This window comes from Pygocentrus nattereri, chromosome 1 (assembly GCF_015220715.1).
Source record: "Pygocentrus nattereri isolate fPygNat1 chromosome 1, fPygNat1.pri, whole genome shotgun sequence".
NCBI lineage: Eukaryota > Metazoa > Chordata > Actinopteri > Characiformes > Serrasalmidae > Pygocentrus > Pygocentrus nattereri.
In genome coordinates, this window is record NC_051211.1 from 22,899,587 (window position 1) to 22,919,647 (window position 20,061).

Here is a 20,061-nt window from a genome sequence, read left to right on the forward strand (position 1 = left end):
AGAGGCGGTATTTGGCCACAAGGATAAAGACTGTTCTCCACTGCCTGAAGCAGAATGGTATATCCTGCAGTGAGGTAAATCATATTTTGCAATATGTAGCCTTCAGGACCAGATTTACTAAGAAAAAGGCAAAATCTAGTGTGTACAAACAAAAGAGCAAACAAAAGCACAGCTTGCTCAAATTTCTGATTGCGTTACTGTGACCTATGGTGACCACTGACATGCACAAGACATGGGAGGAAAGCTTAAGCTTCCCCCTGTCATCTCAAAATGTATAGTGCTCTTTTTGATGGATTGTAAAAATGTTATATGATGTTATGAGATGATATTGTCCAGATGACACACTATAAGACTCTAATTTCATATGCGTTCACTTATGTCTTTAGTGTGGCGTCAGTTTTCAATTGTGCGTCCTTATATTTAGTGTTAAAAAACATGCCATTTTTCTCATCAGTTCATGTTAGTGAATCATCATTTTCATAATTTCCTCCCTTAAAAAATGTGTATCCATTAGGTTAGGTGCACTAAAACATAGTTACTTCCTGTGAATGAGCAAAAAGGCTTCTGTGCTTTTTGCACAAAGTATATTAGGCCCACCACAAACATGTAGTAAATCTGAAACACCATGCTACAATGAAGTATTCTGTAAAATACTATGACATTGTTATTACTGTTATACAACCCTGTTTTCAAAAAAGTTGCGACACTGTGCAAAATATAAATAAAAAATTAAATCAATGATGTGCAAATCAGTGAGATCAGTGAGCAGCAGTTTGGTTTCATGCCCAGAAAGAGTATCACAGATGTAATTTTTACGTTGAGAGTGTTGGTAGAGAAGTACAGAGAAGGCCAGAAGGAGCTACATTGTGTCTTTGTGTATCTAGAGAAGGCATATGATAGGGTGCCAAGAGAGGAACTGTGGTACTGTATGAGGAAGTCAGGTGTAGCTGAAAAGTATGTTAGGGTGGCGCAGGACATGTATGAGGATAGGGAGACAGTGGTGAGGTGTGCAGTTGGAGTGACAAATGGTTTCAAGGTGAAGGTAGGGTTACATCAGGGATCAGCTTTGAGCCCCTTCTTGTTTGCAGTGGTGATGGACAGGTTGACAGATGAGGTCAGGCAGGAGGCTCCATGGACCATAATGTTTGCAGATGACATTGTAATCTGTGGTGAGAGTAGAGAGCAGGTGGAAGAGAATCTGGAGAGGTGGGGGTTTGCACTGGAGAGGAGAGGAATGAAGGTCAGTAGAAACAAGACAGAAGAAACAGCAGTTTGGAGATAAAGCCAGAGCTGCTGGGCAGAAGGAGAAGAGGTAGACCTCAGAGAAGGTTTATGGATGTAGTGAAGGTGGACATGGAGATGGTTGGTGTGAAAGTAGAGGAGGCAATGGATAGGGCAAGACGGAGGCAGATGATCCGCTGTGGCGACCCCTAAAGGGAGCAGTCGAAAGAAGAAGAAGAAGATGGAGAAATATCCGTGTGCAAGGGACAAGCCAAAAAAAAAAAAATACTGGAAGGCCATGATCTTCAGGCCCTTTTTAAGGCCCTGCCTTAAAAACAGACACAATTCTTTAGTGTAAATCATCACATAGAATCAGGAACATTTGCAAAACCCATTATCTGTGAATGCAGTTCATCGAATCTAGAAATGCACGTTAGTAACTTTGCCATGCATATATAAACCATATATAAACAAAATCCAGAAATGCTGCTGCCTTCTCTGAGCCAAAACTCATTAAAGATAGATGGAGGCCAAATAGAAAAGAGAGTCCTCCGGAGTGAAGAGGGATCATCCTCCTTGCTTTCAGCGCGCATTTCAAAAGCCACCGCCCATCTTAGTATGGGGTGCATTAGGGCACATGGCATGGGTTACTGTGATGGCTGCTGTGTGCAGACCCTGAAATGTTTGAAAATAGATCAAGATATGCTTGAAAATAGATCAAGATACTTGATCATGGCAGTGTAGCACATTCAGTGTGATCCTTTTCGTCACTAAACCAAAGATTTTACAAGATGGCACAGTGGATACCATGCTATCAGCTAGTTTATCTCAGGGTATATGTGTTCTTTTAGGAGCACAGCTGGAAGATATACACATCAAGAGAGGGCTAAAATACTGCCCCACCTCTTCCCCACCAAAGCATTGGTTTATTCCATTTGGCAAATTATGAGGGCAACTCATTATACTTCACTCATTCAGAGAAACTTTCCATCTAGTCATGCTATCCAAATACTCAACAAATATTGCTTTTGTCTCTTTTGTCTGGGTGAATTACAAATGTATACGATTTTAAAGATTTGTCACTTGGTTCATACAGATTTGCTGCTTGTGAGCCCTGTGGTGTCTTTTTTCTTTGTAATGAGCTGTAAAAAGCGAATGTCCCCTCTTGAATAAGAAACCAACTTCAGCGTTATGTTTTTAGCTTTGCTTTATATACAGGAGTTTGATGAAGTTGATGAGTATTACATATATCACATATATATGAAGACTGTTTATCTAAAACATTACTGGGATCTCTGAGTGATACAGATTTATTTGCTTTAATTAATGTGTAAAGTTAACCACTGAAACAGTTCAACTCTTTGTATTTAATGCATAATGTAATAATTACATAAAGGGTCATGGGAAGTGGGGGCGCTGAGGGTGCAGCAGCCACCCCAGATTTCAGGGTGGGTTAACTGCAGCTTCTAAAAATAATAAACAAAAAATCTATACTTGAAAGTAATTGGAATGTAGTAAAGACCTATATCTGCTTGCTGCTTGTTTTTGAGTGGAGTTTGTATTTTTGCATTTTAGGCAAAAAAAAAACAAAAAACATATATATATATATATATATATATATATATATATATATATATTTTTTTTTTTTTTTTTTTTTTTTTTCATTATGTATTTTCATTACAGTGAGCTAAATTGCTTTTCTCGCCCTCTGCTGGCTGCATCGGTGGCACTAAATCACAGCTGTAGGCAATTTCTGAGCTCAAACCAGCCTATTTGTTTTTTTTGTTGTTGTTGTTGTTTTGTTTTTTTTTAAGAAAATTTAACATTGTCCCGTGCATTCTTAAAATACATGCTTGGTGCACGTTTGATTGTGTGCCTGTAGATGTAACACAATTGGTTACCACACCACACATAAACAATCTGATTACAATCTGATGTCATTCAACTCATTTGCATTAAGTTCAACATCAGAAACATCAGGGTGGGTTTAATGTGTCATGATGCCATTTCTAAACCATAAAACTTACTGTATTCTACAAGTTCAAGTTATTTGCACTAGTAATAAAAGTAATAAAAAATTAAATTCACCTTAAATCTCAAACACAAGCACAACTGTAAAATATAACAGATTTTCTCATGAACTGATGGCTTGAATTTCTTGACTTTCCATAATGCACATGAACATGGAACTTAACATAAATTCTGATGCTGATAAAACTGAATGTTAATAATATATTTCACAATTTATCCATATCTGTAAGAATGTTTTAGTTCGTGGTGATATGCATTTTTAGCTCCCACCTGCTCATTTGTGGACTACAACTTTTTATATACATTTTGGTAATTTTGCATATTAATAACACAAAACATTTTGTCCCAACTGTTCTCTGAAGGTGCATGGCATCATTATATAAAGAACTAGACTGGTCCACCAAACTGGAGACTGTGAAAGAAAACGTTGTCCAAAGGCTTGCTGACGGCAGGGTCAGTTGGACAACTTCACCATGACAGATGTGTTTTCAGCACTGATTGTGTCTCACATGGTGAAAGAGGTAAGAATAAATTATAACTAGTCTATAACTATAACTATTTTCACACAAATCCACACAAACACTGATTCAAAAAATTTTAAGATTTCCAATTTTCACTTCTGGCATAAACCCAGAACCAGTCCTGACCTCCCTGGGGCTCTAAACTAAATTCTCTTACAAGGTCTCCTGCCTTGTAAACCATTTGAAATTGCCCCACAGTCACACCTGACAACCCATTGCTCTCACTACAGTCCTCCTTTAAAACAGTTTGCTCCATCTGTCCGTAAGTAGATCTCTAGTGTTATTATCAGTTTTATCAGCTGCATCAAGCCTCTTCACACTGGCTCCTCCAGTTGTTTTTAGCCATTTTGCATTATAAAATACTATTTATACTATAGCTGAATACTTCAGGTTTATGATTTACCTAGAGATCCATATTGCATTCTAATTGCCCAATTAATCAACAGTGTCAGCCCATTGCATTCCATTTTGCATTAGCTGTAACTAAACCTTCCAAAAAACAAACAAAAAAGCAGATCTTTATCTTTAGGCTCTTCATCCTCGTCTCCTCTTCTCCAGGTGCAAACATTCTGTTTTTGAGACAAGCTCAAACAGTTGCTCTTTTCTTCCCAAACTTACTGAAGCATCCTAGACAACATGGTGTAGTAAAAGCATCCTATAGACAACATAATGGTACAGTCATAACCGAGACATTGTTTAGTGGGCTCCTTGGTGGCTGCAGCACTCTAAACAGTGACTTCATCTATTAGGTAAAACCAGAACTGCTATCATTATAGAAATCTACAGTACTGCTTCTATGCTACAGTAAATGTGAAGTTTCAAGTAAAGAGGAAAAACTACTCATTCACTGGCCAACATGTAGTTTGGAAATATGCTAAATATGCTAGCTAGGACAACAGCTAATCTATCTTAAGTTTTACACTTGTGTGGTATTGAGGTCTGTAAAGAAAACAATCTGTAATTTATTATTATTTTAACTTCAGATTCCTTGGCCTGAACATGTAAAATAACACATTTTCAATGACATCACACTGTTCACATCCTACACATTTATATTACACATGGTGTTGGGTGAACCTGCAGGGAATTAAAGTGTGGAGGTGCTGCATCGCTTCACTCTGTTCTCCTCCTAAATGTCCTGTTGTTAGTGTGTGTGTGTGTGTGTGTGTGTATGTGTGTTTGTTTGTATAGGTGTGTCTGTGTGTGTGTATATATATATATATATATATATATATATATATATATATATTGTGAGGGTGGACAACATGGACAGGCTGCTGACTGGCTACAGCTGCTAAAGAAGAATCTTATACTGACCACTTGTGATATTTTAAACATCTGGTATTTTTACATAAATGACTATGGCTGTCCCTCCCATCGACCCACCACCAATGGGAGGGGCAGTAGTAGAGGTTCGGTGCGTTGTGGATCGGGCAGTGTCCGAAGGCATGGGCCTTGGCGTTCTGATCCTTGGTTGCTGAAACTGGCTTTTGGAACATTACCTCACTGGCAGGGAAGGAGCCTGAGTTGGTGCGCGAGGTTGAGAGACACCGGCTAGATATAGTCGGGCTCACCTCAACACACAGCTTGGGCTCTGGGTCCAATCTCCTTGAGAGGGGCTGGACTTTATTCTTTTCTGGAGTTGCCCATGGTGAGAGGCGGCGGGCAGGTGTGGGCTTTCTCATAGCCCCTCGACTCGGTGCCTGTATGTTGGGGTTTTCTCCGGTGGACGAGAGGGTAGCTTCCCTACGCCTTCAGGTTGGGTAACGGGTCCTGACTGTTGTCTGTGCTTATGCACCGAACAGCAGTTCAGAGTACCCAGCCTTCGTAGAGTCCTTAGGAAGGGTGCTTGAAAGTGCTCCTCCTGGAGACTCTATTGTCCTACTGGGGGACTTCAACGCTCACGTGGGCAATGACAGTGAGACCTGGAGGGGTGTGATTGAGAGGAATGGCCTCTCTGATCTGAACCCGAGTGGTGTTCAGTTTTTGGACTTCTGTGCAAACCACAGTTTGTCCATCACGAACACCATGTTTGAACACAAGGATGTCCATAAGTGCACATGGCACCAGGACACCCTAGGCCGCAGTTCAATGATTGACTTTGTAGTCGGACTTGCGGCCATGTGTTTTGGACACTCGGGTAAAGAGAGGAGCTGAGCTGTCAACTGATCACCACCTGGTGGTGAGTTGGATCAGGTGGTGGGGGAAGATGCCGGTCAGACCAGGCAAGCCCAAACGTATAGTGAGGGTTTGCTGGGAACGTCTAGCAGAAGAACCTGTCAGATTGATCTTCAACTCACACCTCCGTCAGAACTTTGACCAGATATCGGGGGAGGTGGGGGACATTGACTCAGAATGGGCCATGTTCCGTTCCTCCATTGCTGAAGCGGCTGTCCACCCGGTGGTGGACACCCCAGGTGAGAGATGCCGTCAAGCTGAAGAAGGAGTCCTACCGGGCATGGTTGGCCTGTGGGACACCAGAGGCAGCTGGCAGGTATCGACAGGCCAAGCGATCTGCGGCTTCAGTTGTCGCCAAGGCAAAAACCCGTGTATGGGAGGAGTTTGGTGAGGCCTTGGAAACTGACTTTAAGTCGGCTCCGAAAAGATTCTGGCAAACCGTCAGGCGACTCAGAAGGGGAAAGCAGTGTGCCACTAGCACTGTATATAGTGGAGATGGTGTGCTGCTGACTTCGACTGAAGACGTCATTGGGCGGTGGAAGGAATACTTTGAGGACCTTCTCAATCCCACCGACACGTTCTCCAGTGAGGAGGCTGAGTCTGGGGACATGGGAATAGGCTTGTCCATTACTGAGGCCGAAGTCGCTAAGGTAGTTAAGAAGCTCCTTGGTGGCAAGGCTCCAGGGGTGGATGAGATCCGCCCTGAGTTCCTCAAGGCTCTGGATGTTGTGGGGCTGTCTTGGCTGATACGCCTTTTCAACATTGCGTGGACATCGGGGGCGGTGCCACTGGATTGGCAGACTGGGGTGGTGGTGCCTCTTTTTAAAAAAGGGGACCGGAGGGTGTGTTCCAACTACAGGGGAATCACACTCCTCAGCCTCCCTGGCAAGGTCTATGCAGGGGTACTGGAGAAGAGAGTCCGGCTTATAGTCGAACCTCGGATCCAGGAGGAACAGTGCGGGTTCCGCCCTGGTCGTGGAACACTGGACCAACTCTTCACCCTCTCCAGGATTCTGGAGGGTTCATGGGAGTTTGCCCAACCAGTCCACATGTGCTTTGTGGATCTGGAGAAGGCATTCGACTGTGTTCCCCGGGGTATTCTGTGGGAGGTGCTTCGGGCGTACGGGGTACATGGCTCTTTGCTACGAGCCATTCAGGCCCTGTACAAACAAAGCTGGAGTTTGGTTCGCATAGCCGGCAGTAAGTCAGACTCGTTCCCAGTGAGAGTTGGACTCCGTCAGGGCTGCCCTTTGTCACCGATTCTATTCATAATTTTTATGGATAGAATTTCTAGGCGCAGTCAAGGGATGGAGGGTGTCCGGTTTGGTGACCTCAGGGTCACATCGCTGCTGTTTGCAGATGATGTGGTCCTATTAGGGACATCAGGCCGCGAACTTCAGCTTTCGCTGGATCGGTTTGCAGCCGAGTGTGAAGCGGCTGGGATGAGAATCAGTACCTCTAAATCCGAGACCATGGTTCTCAGGCGGAAAAGGGTGGAGAGCCCTCTCTGGGTCGATGATAGGCTCTTGCCTCAAGTGGAGGAGTTCAAGTATCTCGGGGTCTTGTTCACGAGTGATGGTACAAGGGAGCGGGAGATTGACAGGCGGATTGGTGCTGGGTCAGCAGTGATGCGGGCTCTTTACCAGTCTGTTGTGGTAAAGAAAGAGCTGAGCCATAAGGCAAGGCTCTCGATCTACGTTCCCACCCTCACCTATGGTCATGAGCTTTGGGTAATGACCGAAAGAATAAGATCGCGAATACAAGCGGCCGAAATGAGTTTCCTCCGCAGGGTGTCTGGACTCTCCCTTAGAGATAGGGTGAGAAGTTCAGTCATCCGGGAGGGACTCGGAGTAGAGCCGCTGCTTCTTCACGTCGAGAGGAGCCAGCTGAGGTGGTTCGGGCATCTGGTTAGGATGCCTCCTGGACGCCTCCCTCGGGAGGTGTCACAGGCGAGTCCACCTGGGAGGAGACCCCGGGGAAGACCCAGGACACGCTGGCGCGACTATATCGCCCAGCTGGCCTGGGAGCGCCTCGGAATCCCCCTTGGAGAGCTGGCGGAAGTGGCTGGGGTAAGGGAGGTCTGGGCTTCATTGCTTAGGATGCTGCCCCCGCGACCCGAACCCCGGACAAGCGGAAGATAATGGATGGATGGATGGATGGATGAAAGCTTGTACCTTTTCACAACCTAATATTATAAATGTGAGGCTTGACCTATGCATACATTAAATTCCTTGTGAAAATTTCAAACATAAAACAAACATTGCAGACACCTTGTTGTATGTCCAGAAAATCTAGCAATACTTTAGCACTAAAGTATGCTAGAAAATGTACATTAACATACACATACATACACAGTGGTCTGTGAAGTCTGAGAGCACATTGCAAATATATGTATTTATTTATTTATTTAAACAGAAAATTAAAGTGAGGCAAAATGAAGAAAAACATATTATGCATTAACTGTAGGACACTTTTGACAAACCTTGACATTGACTATTTATGTGAACATCTAGTCCCCTCATGATCAGATGACTCTCAGGTGAATTTGACTTTCTCATCAGATGCTTTTGCAAAACCTTCTGAAGTTCATGCCAGCTTAAGTACATGCTGTCATTAAAACAAAAAGGAAACTAAGCATTAAATACATCTGAAAAATTCATTTCAAAATGTAATAATATATATCCCCAATTCCAATGAAGTTGGGACATTGTGTAAAACATAAATAAAAACAGAATACGATGATTTGCAAATTCTTTTCAACCTATATTCAATTGAATACACTACAAAGACAAGATATATAATGTCCAAAGGGATAAACTTTGTTTATTGCAAATATTCACTCATTTTGTATTTGATGCCTGCAACACGTTCCAAAGAAGTTGGGACATGGGCAACAAAAGACTGGGGAGGTTGAGGAATGCTCAAAAAACACCTGTGTGGAACATTCCACAGGTGAGCAGGTTAAGAGGAAACAGGTGAGTGTCATGATTGGGTATAAAGGGAGCATCCCTGAAAGGCTCAGTCGTTCACAAGCAAGGATGGGGCGAGGTTCACCACTTTGTGAACAACTGCATGAGCAAATAGTCCAACAGTTTAAGAACAATGTTTCTCAACATGCAATTGCAAGGAGTTTAGGGATTTCATCATCTACAGTCCATAACATCATCAAGGATGGACTGACGCAAAGTGGAAAAGTGTCCTGTGGTCTGACGAGTCCACATTTCAAATTGTTTTTGGAAATCATCAATGTCGTGTCCTCCGGGTCAAAGAGGAAAAGGACTGTCCGGATTGTTATCAGCGCAAAGTTCAAAAGCCAGCATCTCTGATGGTGTGGGGGTGTGTTAGTGCCCATGGCATGGGTAACTTGCACATCTGTGAAGGCCCCATTAATGCTGAAAGGTACATACAGGTGTTGGAGCAACATATGCTGCCATCCAAACAACGTCTTTTTCAGGGATGTCCTGCTTATTTCAGCAAGACAATGCCAAGCCACATTCTGCACGTGTTACAACAGCGTGGCTTTGTAGTAAAAGAGTGCGGGTACTAGACTGGCCTGCCTGCAGTCCAGACCTGTCTCCCATTGAAAATGTGTGGCGCATTATGCAGTGCAAAATACAACGGACTGTCGAGCAACTGAAATTGTACAATCCAGTTAGTATCAACTTTGTAGTCTTAAAAAACTCACAAGTGCACGTAACTGCTGTGTTGTCATATTTTGTACATAACTGTCAATATAGTGCAATGATCATTCTTTAAACAGCACATACTATTAATGGTGCACATCAACATTCATACACTTGTGACCAGACCCAGGTTTAGGTCTCTATTTTATGGTTCTGCCTGTTTATTTATGTACTGCAACAAAACCAAGAAAGTTTCAAGTCAGCTGTATATTAGAGACACAGGAGTTCAACTACTGTAATCAAGTGCTGCAATAAACTGCATTTAGAAATAAAGAACTTGTGATTTGATAAAACAGTGACAGTTCTACATATTTTCATTTTTAGTAGTTTGTTTAAACATCTAGTCTAATGTAGAATATATTAGAAATCTGGAGTCAACCTTTTTGTTGTTTGTTTGTTTAATCTTATTTCTTCAGATTTTTGGTTTTACATTCTGAGATCTATAGAGAAAACTGTTAAGTGGATCTGGGGAACAACTTATAACTACCTCTTCACGATGGAAGGTGAGATATTATTATTATTATATTAGAGATATGAGATATTATTATTAACTATATTAACTGCACTGTATGACTTGAAATGTCAAAAACATGGAAACACTTCAGTTTAACATTATATAATAAGCTGATTTCCTCTAAGAGGGGTGTAAAGCTGAGCCCAATGTGACAGATAATGATAAACACTCAGCATGGTGAGTAAACTGTACTAATACTACAGTTAAAGGTAAAACCAGCATGTCATCGTCTGCTTCTCAGCAAGCCCTGTTTTGATTTAGCACAATAAACATGTTGGCTGAAGAAATTTTTTTATTTAAACTACACAGCTAAATTATATGTATCCACTGATAGAGCACTAATGTAAATCCACATTTTGGCCTCCCAACTGCATGAAAACAGTGATTTAGATCCACATGTGGCACACATATATAATTTCCTTACTCAACTTGCATGCATGATCTGCAAAATGGTAGATTTTGTGATCAGCAATATCAGCTTTTACCAAGAATGTTTTTGAACCAACCAGAACAAGCAGTTCTTGTAAGGTCGTGGGTGGGAATTTTGTACCTTCCATTCTTGATAGGTTTGGAAGCAGCCACTCACACATGATTATTACCCATATGCAGATTATCTCAATGGATCATCTGCAAAATGTGTCAACAACAGTCAAATGCACGCATGATTTAAAAGTTACAGTAGGTCAGTGTAAAGGAAGCTGAGTGTAAAGGGAGGATTAAAAACTAAATTAATAACAAAAACGAAGCAAGACAAAACAATAAATACAAAAAGCTCTGAGTTTTCTTCTGTAATGTTTAATGAGACGGGCGAACACATTTCTCTGGGGATTAGGTCGCAGCACTGGGATGAACACTGGAAAACTTTGATTTTGTGGTTAGCGCACCATTTGTGTTAGTTTTTTAGCAGATTGTCTGTATTTTGCACCATCTATCCATTTTTCATTTTTAATAATATGGCAAGTCACCACTGAGGAAAAGCATCTCCACACCATCATGCCGCCACCACCACACTTTACTGTTGTGTTATTATTGTATTATTAATATGAAGTTCCAGCTTATACTGACTCCACTTCAGTGGTATGCAAATGTCCTTGTCTTATGGGGATAATCACATTGTCCATACTTAACTGTATGTCCAAAACACCCCATACCTTAAACATGTCAGTGACAGAACTGCATACAGACAGGGTGTAGTCCTTTACCTCTGTATGGGAGTTTCCCCTTCTGATGTTGAGTGGTCCTTTTTAGATTAAATAAATACTCAACAGGGTCTCAATAACATAACAACATATCAATGATGTAGCATCACTGGATACATTCAGTAGATTATCAAGAGACTTTTAATTAACTGTTAAGTCTGCTGATTTCAGTTTTTCACTGTCATATCTGTAGATTTTAACCTGAGTCACTAAACATGAAGGAGGTATAATGTAGATCATCTCAACATCCTCAACAAGCTGTTATAGACATACTGCTGACCACCATTCCATAACTGGATTTTGACTGAATTGGGTTTTGGGTTGAGGCTAAGTTTAGGTAAGGATTAAGGCCAACTGCTTGAGCTATCTTTAGGTTACAGAAGTGTGTAATAAAACCCCATGTAAGGGGTTAATGGAAGTAACATATTTAACATATATAGTTTACTTCATGTAACATATAAACAGTGCATCTACTTAATGTAAGTAATGTATCAACAGTATGTCTTCAAGATATTTACCTCAATGTGTTCGGATGCTTAACTACTGTTACTCCACTAATATGTTGTTGATACGTTACTGATACTGTGTTAAGACTTTATTAATCACCTACAAAGAGCCATGCAAAAAAACAGTGTATCTTATGGAATTATACAGTGTAATGCTGGAATATATGCAATACATGCACAAGAAGTGACATTTATAATTTCCTATTATTACTATGCTATAAATAATCCTATAAATTGAATAATGCAATGGAAAAAGGTGGAAGATGCAATATATACAATATAAAAATAAATAGGGAGATAGAATCTCTCAAGTGTTAGCTGTTAAGAGCTCTGATGGAAAGAAGCTGTTTCTGAGGTGGGTGGTACACACGGTAATGTTTTGGAAGTGTTTGCTAGAGTGAAGATGGAAAAGGAAGGCATTCGAGATGATGGCCAAGTTGACAATAACTGTCTTAGAAAACTCTCAGAAGAGTGGAACCCACATAATCCTCAATATATTTATATATTTTTTATATTATATATATATAAAATAGGTGAAGGTGGAGCAGTTTGGAGATAAAGCCAGAGAGGCCAGGTTGAGATGGTTTGGACATGTGTTGAGGAGGAATAGTGGATATATTGGTCAAAGAATGTTGGAGATGGAGCTGCTGGATAGAAGGAGAAGAGGTAGACCTCAGAGAAGGTTTATGGATGTAGTGAAGGTGGACATGGAGATGGTTGGTGTAAAAGTAGAGGAGGCAGTGGATAGGGCAAGATGGAGGCAGATGATCCGCTGTGGCGACCCCTAAAGGGAGCAGCCGAAAGAAGAAGAAGAAGATGATATATATATATATATATATATATATATATATATATATATATATATATATATATATAAAAGAATGAGTAAATGAAGCCATAGGAGAGCTTTAATATCCTCATAAAATATTATTGTTCTACTTTGTCATCAGCTCAAGATGTTGACCTCAGTATCATTTACTCAGAGAAGAGAGACTACATGGATGCTGGACTGTTACTCAACATACCCTTTTTCTCAGTGCTGAGAAAAGAACGAAAAATCGACCTCATCATTTCCCTTGACTGTAATTGTTTGACTCCGTTTAAGGTACTTACCACAAACAAACACACACACACACACACACACACACACACACACACACACACACACACACACACACACACACACACACATCCATACATCCCCATAAGAAAACATCTGGAAAGGCTTAATGCAATCAGATACCCCCAGCAAACACTGTTCTATACATTCGCTCCCTCTCTTAAGGGGGGGTGAGTGAGGCCCTCAAGAGAGCACACACGAAAACAGAGAATCTGACTTTTCATAAAAATGACAGATAAAAATATAAAGAAAAACATGAATATGACAAGATGAGTGTAAAGACACCTCACAATTCAACAGTAGTGATCAATAATGAAGGCTTCTACAAATATTGATGAAACTCTTCTGATGTTTTAGTGAAATTTTTTTGTGTGTAAAAAGAAGTGAAATTAGAGCTTACTGGTCTTAACTATGCGGACACTCACATTTTATTGAGTCTCGTTATAGCTGTTCACAGTCACACTACAGTAGCCTCATTTTATTGGCTCAACATACAACACAATGATTACGAAAGAAAGAAAACAGTGCTAACTGCTACCATGTTCTGTTATTGTCTTGCTGGTTCAGTTCTTTTCCCCATTGTTTCAGCTTAGCTCCACCCCCTTGTCATCGCTCACATGCATTAAGTTTGTAACCCCACCCATACTCTCAAAAAAGATGCACTGAAACCTCAAGAATCTGTGTTTTCTATCCAAGTAGGTTAATCTTGATCTTGTCAGCACAGAACATACATATCGCTGTTGTATCTCCAAAATGGTAACTTTAGAGGAGAAAGAAAAAACCTACTTCATTTTTAATGTAAGTCAGTGGATGTTTTTCCAAGTCATTTTGAAGTTTCTTTAGCTCCATTGATCATGAAATTTACAAACAATTTAAAGGGCCACAGGTATTTTTAAAGGCAGAAACTCAGAGTTAAAAAATAAGTAAGTCTGAGGTTAACACAAGTCTTAAGTCAAGTCCTGAGTCCTACTTTGAGATGCAGTCAAGTCAACATGCAATTTTTGAACTGGTCAGTGGACAACAAACCCCCAAAATGACAGTAACAGCCATGGTGACAGCATCACGGGTGAAAATAGATGACTGGATCCCGAGTGGCACAACCATCTAACTTTGACCAGCATCAGGAGATCACAAGTTTGATCCACAGTGATGCCACAGCCATCTGAGGGGGCAGTCCTCGCTCCCTCTGAGTGGGTCAGATGGTTTTCCATCTCCCCAGTTACTTAGCATGATGCTAGCCAGTATGAGCATCTGTTAGTTTATGTAATATAATTGGCAGTTAATGTTCTCCTCCAAGCATGTTGGAGCTGTTCAATGATGTATTATCACCAATTCAAATGAAACAGGTGCTAGCCTTCACCGTCCTAGCTGTGGTAGTATCCTGTTATGGGGGAGACTTAGTAAGCAGGTGGGGTTGGACTTGACTAAATTGTGGATGATCAAAGGAAAGCTTTGGTTTTTCAGGTAAGGTGTAAAAAATCAGGAGGAAGCTCTTTAATCTTTACAGTTTTATTAATTACATCAATTATTCTGTCGTGCGCCTGGACATCAGCAGCATCCATGGCTCCAAGAAATAAACAGTTCACACGTAACAGGTCACAATTGACAAAATCTGAGGTGCACATGATCAGGTATATCTATATAATAGATACAGGCCTGGTGTTCTGGCCTATTTCCACCACTGGACATAGAGCCCTTTATGACATCACTACATCACCATGGTATCTACAAAATAGAATCCCAGCGGCACCAGACAACCAAATTCTAAGCTGCAGAGATGAAGGAAGGACAGTGTTGTCGTCGATAAAACAAACTACATTACTAACGTTTAGTACGTTCTGTACTGAAAAATGATTCCAGTTGTTCCCCTGCATCGGGTCGACTGTCCAGGTATGTATGTACGCACTAAAAGGTTTGAACTGGGAGTGACTGACCATGGTGTTGAGTGTTGGTGACTTGTGCAAGCTGGAATTGTTAAAACTGTTAGATGCATTAATGTGGTAAATTAGTTATTAACTGTTTGTTTATTGATTAATTAGTTGAATGTTGATTAATTATTATATTTGATTTGTATGCATACTTGACACACGTTGCGATATGTTAGTCATGGAATATTAAGTTAATAATTCAATAAATCTGAATTTATAATGGCCAAACGTGATAGAAAATTCTAGTAAGCAAATGCTTACAAACCACTGGAAAAATTTCCCAAAGATCTGTCTTAATGACCATAAATAAATGACACATTCATTCTTAGTATCCACTGCCCCAGTAAGTGCTAACAAATAATATTTCCATGTTAGAAATGATTGACTTTACAGCTAAATGTAGTGATACTGTTATTTAAGAAAATTGCTTTGAGGTTACTGTAAAATTAGTGTTCAAGCATAAATGTGACTGTTTACCTGCATTTACTACCATGTTTAGTGTCTTATTACTTGTTCACCTTTCACTAATATAGGTTCAGGTCTACTAATCTACTAGTTAGGTCTACTAATAGTTTGTAACTAAGTTAGAGAAGCTCTTATTAAAGCATAAATACATCACATCAATACATTTATACCACATTTCAAAGCTTACACACAAATTATATGTTTATATTTACTATTGCTTTGATCAATGTCTCGCTAAAACTGTTAACAAGGAGACCTGAAAGTGATGTTTTTTGAGATTCTGTGGAGCTATTAAAGAGGGAGCTGTTACTTGTGCTGTAGACGTTATTTAAGCACACAGCAACTATCTGGGGTTCTGGTTAATACCAAAGACCCACATAAAGAAGACTGACGTTTGATTCCCCTTTGGATAAATATGCCTGTATGCTATGCTTCGGGAAAGTGTCCTAACACTATGTTTGCTTTCCTCAGAAACTCTCCTGATATAGGTGTTTACAATGTGCTGTAAATTAAATTCAGTGACATTCCTGTCCTCTTTTTTCTCTCAAGCTGCTGCCCCCCAAAAATCTGTGCACAGGCCACCTGATTTCATTGTTCGACAGTCAGTGCAATCCAGGAATTAGACTTAGGGTTCCCAGGTGGTTGAGTTGAGGCGGTCTTAGGTTGCAGAAGGGTGTAATAGATACTTGGGCCTGCTGGTGGGCCCTGGCTATTTAAGGGGTGAAAAAATCCTATTTGAAAAGTTACAGCAACTCATGTATCATGTGTAACATAACAACAATAATAATAATGATAATAATAATAATAATAATAACAATAACAATAATAATAATAATGATAATTTAAATTTTATATTGCCTAAAAAACAAACACAAAAAACCTAAATAGCCAATAATAACAGCTCATTGGCACAAACCGATCCCAAACCGAAGGTACCTGATCAGCAATGGCTTTCTTAGTATCTTAAAAAACATAATTTCCTTCATAATTTTCTTCTGTACTAACAATGCTTATAGTCATTTGGCTGCATTGGGTTCACTGCACAGCTTATGTTAAAAACATAAATCAGGGATATGCAATTTGTTGAACAGACAAGTTTCAAATTAACAGTATGTTCTATTTAGGGAAATAACAGCAAAGACGGAACGATATGTGACGATGTTTTGTCTCTCTCCAGTCTGTAGACCTGGTCTGCATGAGAACCCCCGGAGAGGCCCCCTGGCCCAGGTGCCTGAGAATGAACAGGAGCATGAGGAGGAAGATTTTGGAGTCCTGATGGAGTATGTCGGTGAGGAGCAACAGGGGCATGTAGAGGGACATGTCGGTGAAGCCATGAATGGCTTTGATTTTATGGAAGAACAGAGGCAGGAGGAGGAAAATGTCGGTGAAGCTATGATTGACTTTGATATGAGGGAAGATCACAGGCATGAAGAGGAACATTTAGGTGCTCTGATCGAGTATTTCGGGGAGGAGGAACAGCGACATATAGAGGAACATGTCGGTGAAGCTGTGTTTGGCTTTGACATGAGGGACGAACAGGAGGATGAGGAAGAACATTTAGGAGCTCTGATTGAGTTTTTCGGGGAAGAAGAACAGCAACATGAAGAGGAACACTTTGGTGTTATGATTGAGGATTTCGGTGAGGAGGAACAGGTGCCTGAAGAGGAAAATGCTGATGAAGCCATGATTGGCTTTGATCTGAGAGAAGAACAAGAGCATGAAGAGGAACATTTTGGTCTTCTTATTGAGGATTTGATGGAGGAGGAACAGGCACTTGATGAAAGAATTGTGCTGGAAAATGCTGAGAATGATGGTGGCAATGGAAATCCGGACTACAGAAACGAGCACAGGAGCATTTTCATGGAGTTACCACACTCTTCTTCTGAAGCTGGGAAGAGCTTTGTCATGGGCCATCATCAGGAAAGCCTGGGAAATTGCAAAGACCTCCCCCAAGAGGCCATGCGAAGGACCCAGCAGAATCTAACTGATGAAGAGCCTGGAAGTTCCTCCAGCTGTTCCAGGCAAGACAGGAACCCCGGAATCCCAGAGCAATATAATGGTATGCTATTGATACCATAACATCACAATACACATTTCTGTTCTATGTTGTAGGTACTAAAAAATACTGAACAACTAAAAACCCTAGATGACTCATCCTGTTAACAACAGGAACAATGACAACAAGTGGATAGAAACTGTACAAGTAGTATAGTAATAAGTAGAACAGTGGATGTTTAATTACATCGTAACAGACCATTTTCACACTTCCATGTTCGTTACTGCGGAAGAGTAAATAGTAGCGTTAAACGGCTTCTGGTTGCGCTGTGAACAATGGCTGATACTGTCTGAAATCACTGCTGTGTTTCTAAATGCAACAATAATTCAACCAAACAGCCTCATCGCAATTTGTTGTTTGCATTTTTGTCATATCTCTCACTCTCAGCCTCCACAATGTCATGTCCTGATGCCTCCACACCGCCTCAGAATGACCCGACCCAGAATGGCCCTGTCTCTGAAAACCACCTGGAAGTTTCCAATAATGTTGAAGCTCATAGCTCCATTGATGCTGGTCCCTCTGAGGGCCACAGCTCCAGCAGCCCAGAGACCCAGAGCAACTCCAGGAAGAGGAAGAGAAAGAGCAACTTTCCAAGCTCGTCCTGTAACAGCCCCGAGACAGACGACAACGGTATGCTATTAATATCATAACATCACAATAGACATTTCTGAATGTTGTAAGTACTTAAAGAAAACTGAATAACTAAAATCTCTAGATGACTCGTCCTGTTAACAACAGCAACAACAACAACTAGTAGATAGAAACTGTACAAGCATAATAATTAGCAGAGTGGATGTTGTTTCCGGGACGACATATTCTGATGCATGTTTTGTATTTTTAGAGTGTCGTTTTCACTTTTGTCATATCTCTCACTCGCAGCCTCCACAATGCCACGTCCTGATGCCTCCACACCACCTCAGAATGACCCAAACGGGAATGACCCTGTCCCTGGAAACCACCTGGAAGTTTCTAAAAATGTTGAAGCTCATAGCTCCATTGATGCTGGTCCCTCTGAGGGCCACAGCTCCAGCAGCCTGGAGACCCAGAACAACTGCAGGAAGAGGAAGAGAAAGAGACTTTCCAAGCTGCTCCTTTAACCTCTTAAACTACTTGAGAACACAGATGGTTCCAAAACGCACTTCCTCATGTTCTTCATATCTTTCATATTTCATAAGCTACATTCAAAATGTGGGTGTCATATGAGGCTGTAACTGTCTTCTGTCCAGTCTAATAGATGCGTGACGTAATTTTAACCTTTATAATAAAAGAAGCTGAACTCAACATTTTTTTTTCTACTGAAAGTCGACCCATTTTTCCACAAATCTGGGCTATGAACTATGGACAGATGGCGTCTCTTCAGTGATTTACTGTGTAAAAAACATTTTTATATTAAGATTTTTGGCTTTCAGCAGTGAAAGCATATAGCAATATGTTTATGATCATAAAACACATTTTAGGTTCATTTCAGGGGAGCTTTTGCAAAAACAAATAAATAAAATAAAATAAAAATTTGCAGTTATTTCATGCAGTTACTGAATAATTTGCCTTGCGATTTGGTCATGTAAAATCAGATGAACAAACCAAAATATACCCTGGAGAATAAGAGGTTAACAGCCCTAAGACATCCTCTACAGATAACAATCCAAAATATGGTATTATTCCTGCAAACTGTAGGCAAACTGAGTATTTCTTTTTATTTGCTGAGACTGTGAAAAAGGTCTATTTTAGTCATTTATTTTAATCCTTATAACTTGTTTTCGAAACTCTTAGAGTGTCGTTTTCACTTCTGTTACATCTCTCTCTCTCAGCCTTCACGATGCCACGTTCTAATGCTTCCACACTGCCTCAGAATGACTTGATCCAGAATGTCCCTGTCCCTGGAAACCACCTGGAAGTTTCTAATAATGCTGAAGCTCATAGCTCCAATGCTGCTGGTCCCTCTGGGGGCCAGAGCTCCAGCAGCCTGGAGACCCAGAGCACCTCCAGGAAGAGGAACAGAAAGAGCAACTTTAACTTTAACAGCCCTGAGACGCACGACAGCCTCAGCAAGAGGAGATTATTTCATTAATTAAATGAATAATTGAATTAAATGAATTTAATTATTGTATTATATGTTTAATTAACCTTAAATAAAACTCTTTTCTGGTTGGTCTGTTTTAATGTGTTTTCAGCTGTAAATTACTTTAAGAGCAGGTTTTTATTCAGCGCACAGCTACAAGTGGCACGTTTTCAGAATCTACAAGTGAGCCTATTTTCTTTAGCGATTTCCAATAACGGCACAGATTCATTCTCAGAAAAGCAAGTTTGTGACAATATGTGTAGCAGCTCTAGCTTGAGAATGTAAAGCTCATGAATTCTATTCCCTTTGGTGTAAAGTCAGTACTATTTAGGACTTTAACCTCCTTTTGGCCTGAATGATTTTCAATATGTGCTTTTAACAAGTTTGGAGAAGAAAACTATTAAATCTTTATTCAGTCAACACCTGCTCTTCATAATGAGGAAGACACTTTGATGGACGTGAAGCTAAGAACACTGACACTGAACACTGAAGAACAGGGTAAAAGGGGGCTAAAAAAGCATCAGAGAAACCGATGGACTACAGTCTGTAATTGGAGAACTACGACATGCTCCTACTGGTT

General features: G+C 40.6%; 1 protein-coding gene across 1 annotated transcript; it reads left to right on the plus strand.

Annotated features, from left to right (window-relative positions):
- Positions 1–16,524: 16,524 nt before the first annotated feature.
- Positions 16,525–19,490, plus strand: LOC108440887 (cilia- and flagella-associated protein 251-like). Its single transcript, XM_017720078.1, has 4 exons — positions 16,525–17,425; positions 17,810–18,052; positions 18,302–18,475; positions 19,231–19,490. The coding sequence occupies exons 1-4, from the start codon at positions 16,525–16,527 to the stop codon at positions 19,488–19,490; spliced, it is 1,578 nt and encodes a 525-aa protein (XP_017575567.1).
- The last annotated feature ends 571 nt before the right edge of the window (positions 19,491–20,061 follow it).

Coding starts and splice junctions, on each gene's coding strand:
- LOC108440887 (XM_017720078.1), top strand. CDS start 16,525: ATGTTTTGTCTCTCTCCAGTCTGTAGACCTGGTCTGCATGAGAACCCC. Junction 17,426..17,809: donor AATCCCAGAGCAATATAATG/GTATGCTATTGA, acceptor TCTCACTCTCAG/CCTCCACAATGTCATGTCCT. Junction 18,476..19,230: donor CCTGGAGACCCAGAACAACT/GCAGGAAGAGGA, acceptor TCTCTCTCTCAG/CCTTCACGATGCCACGTTCT.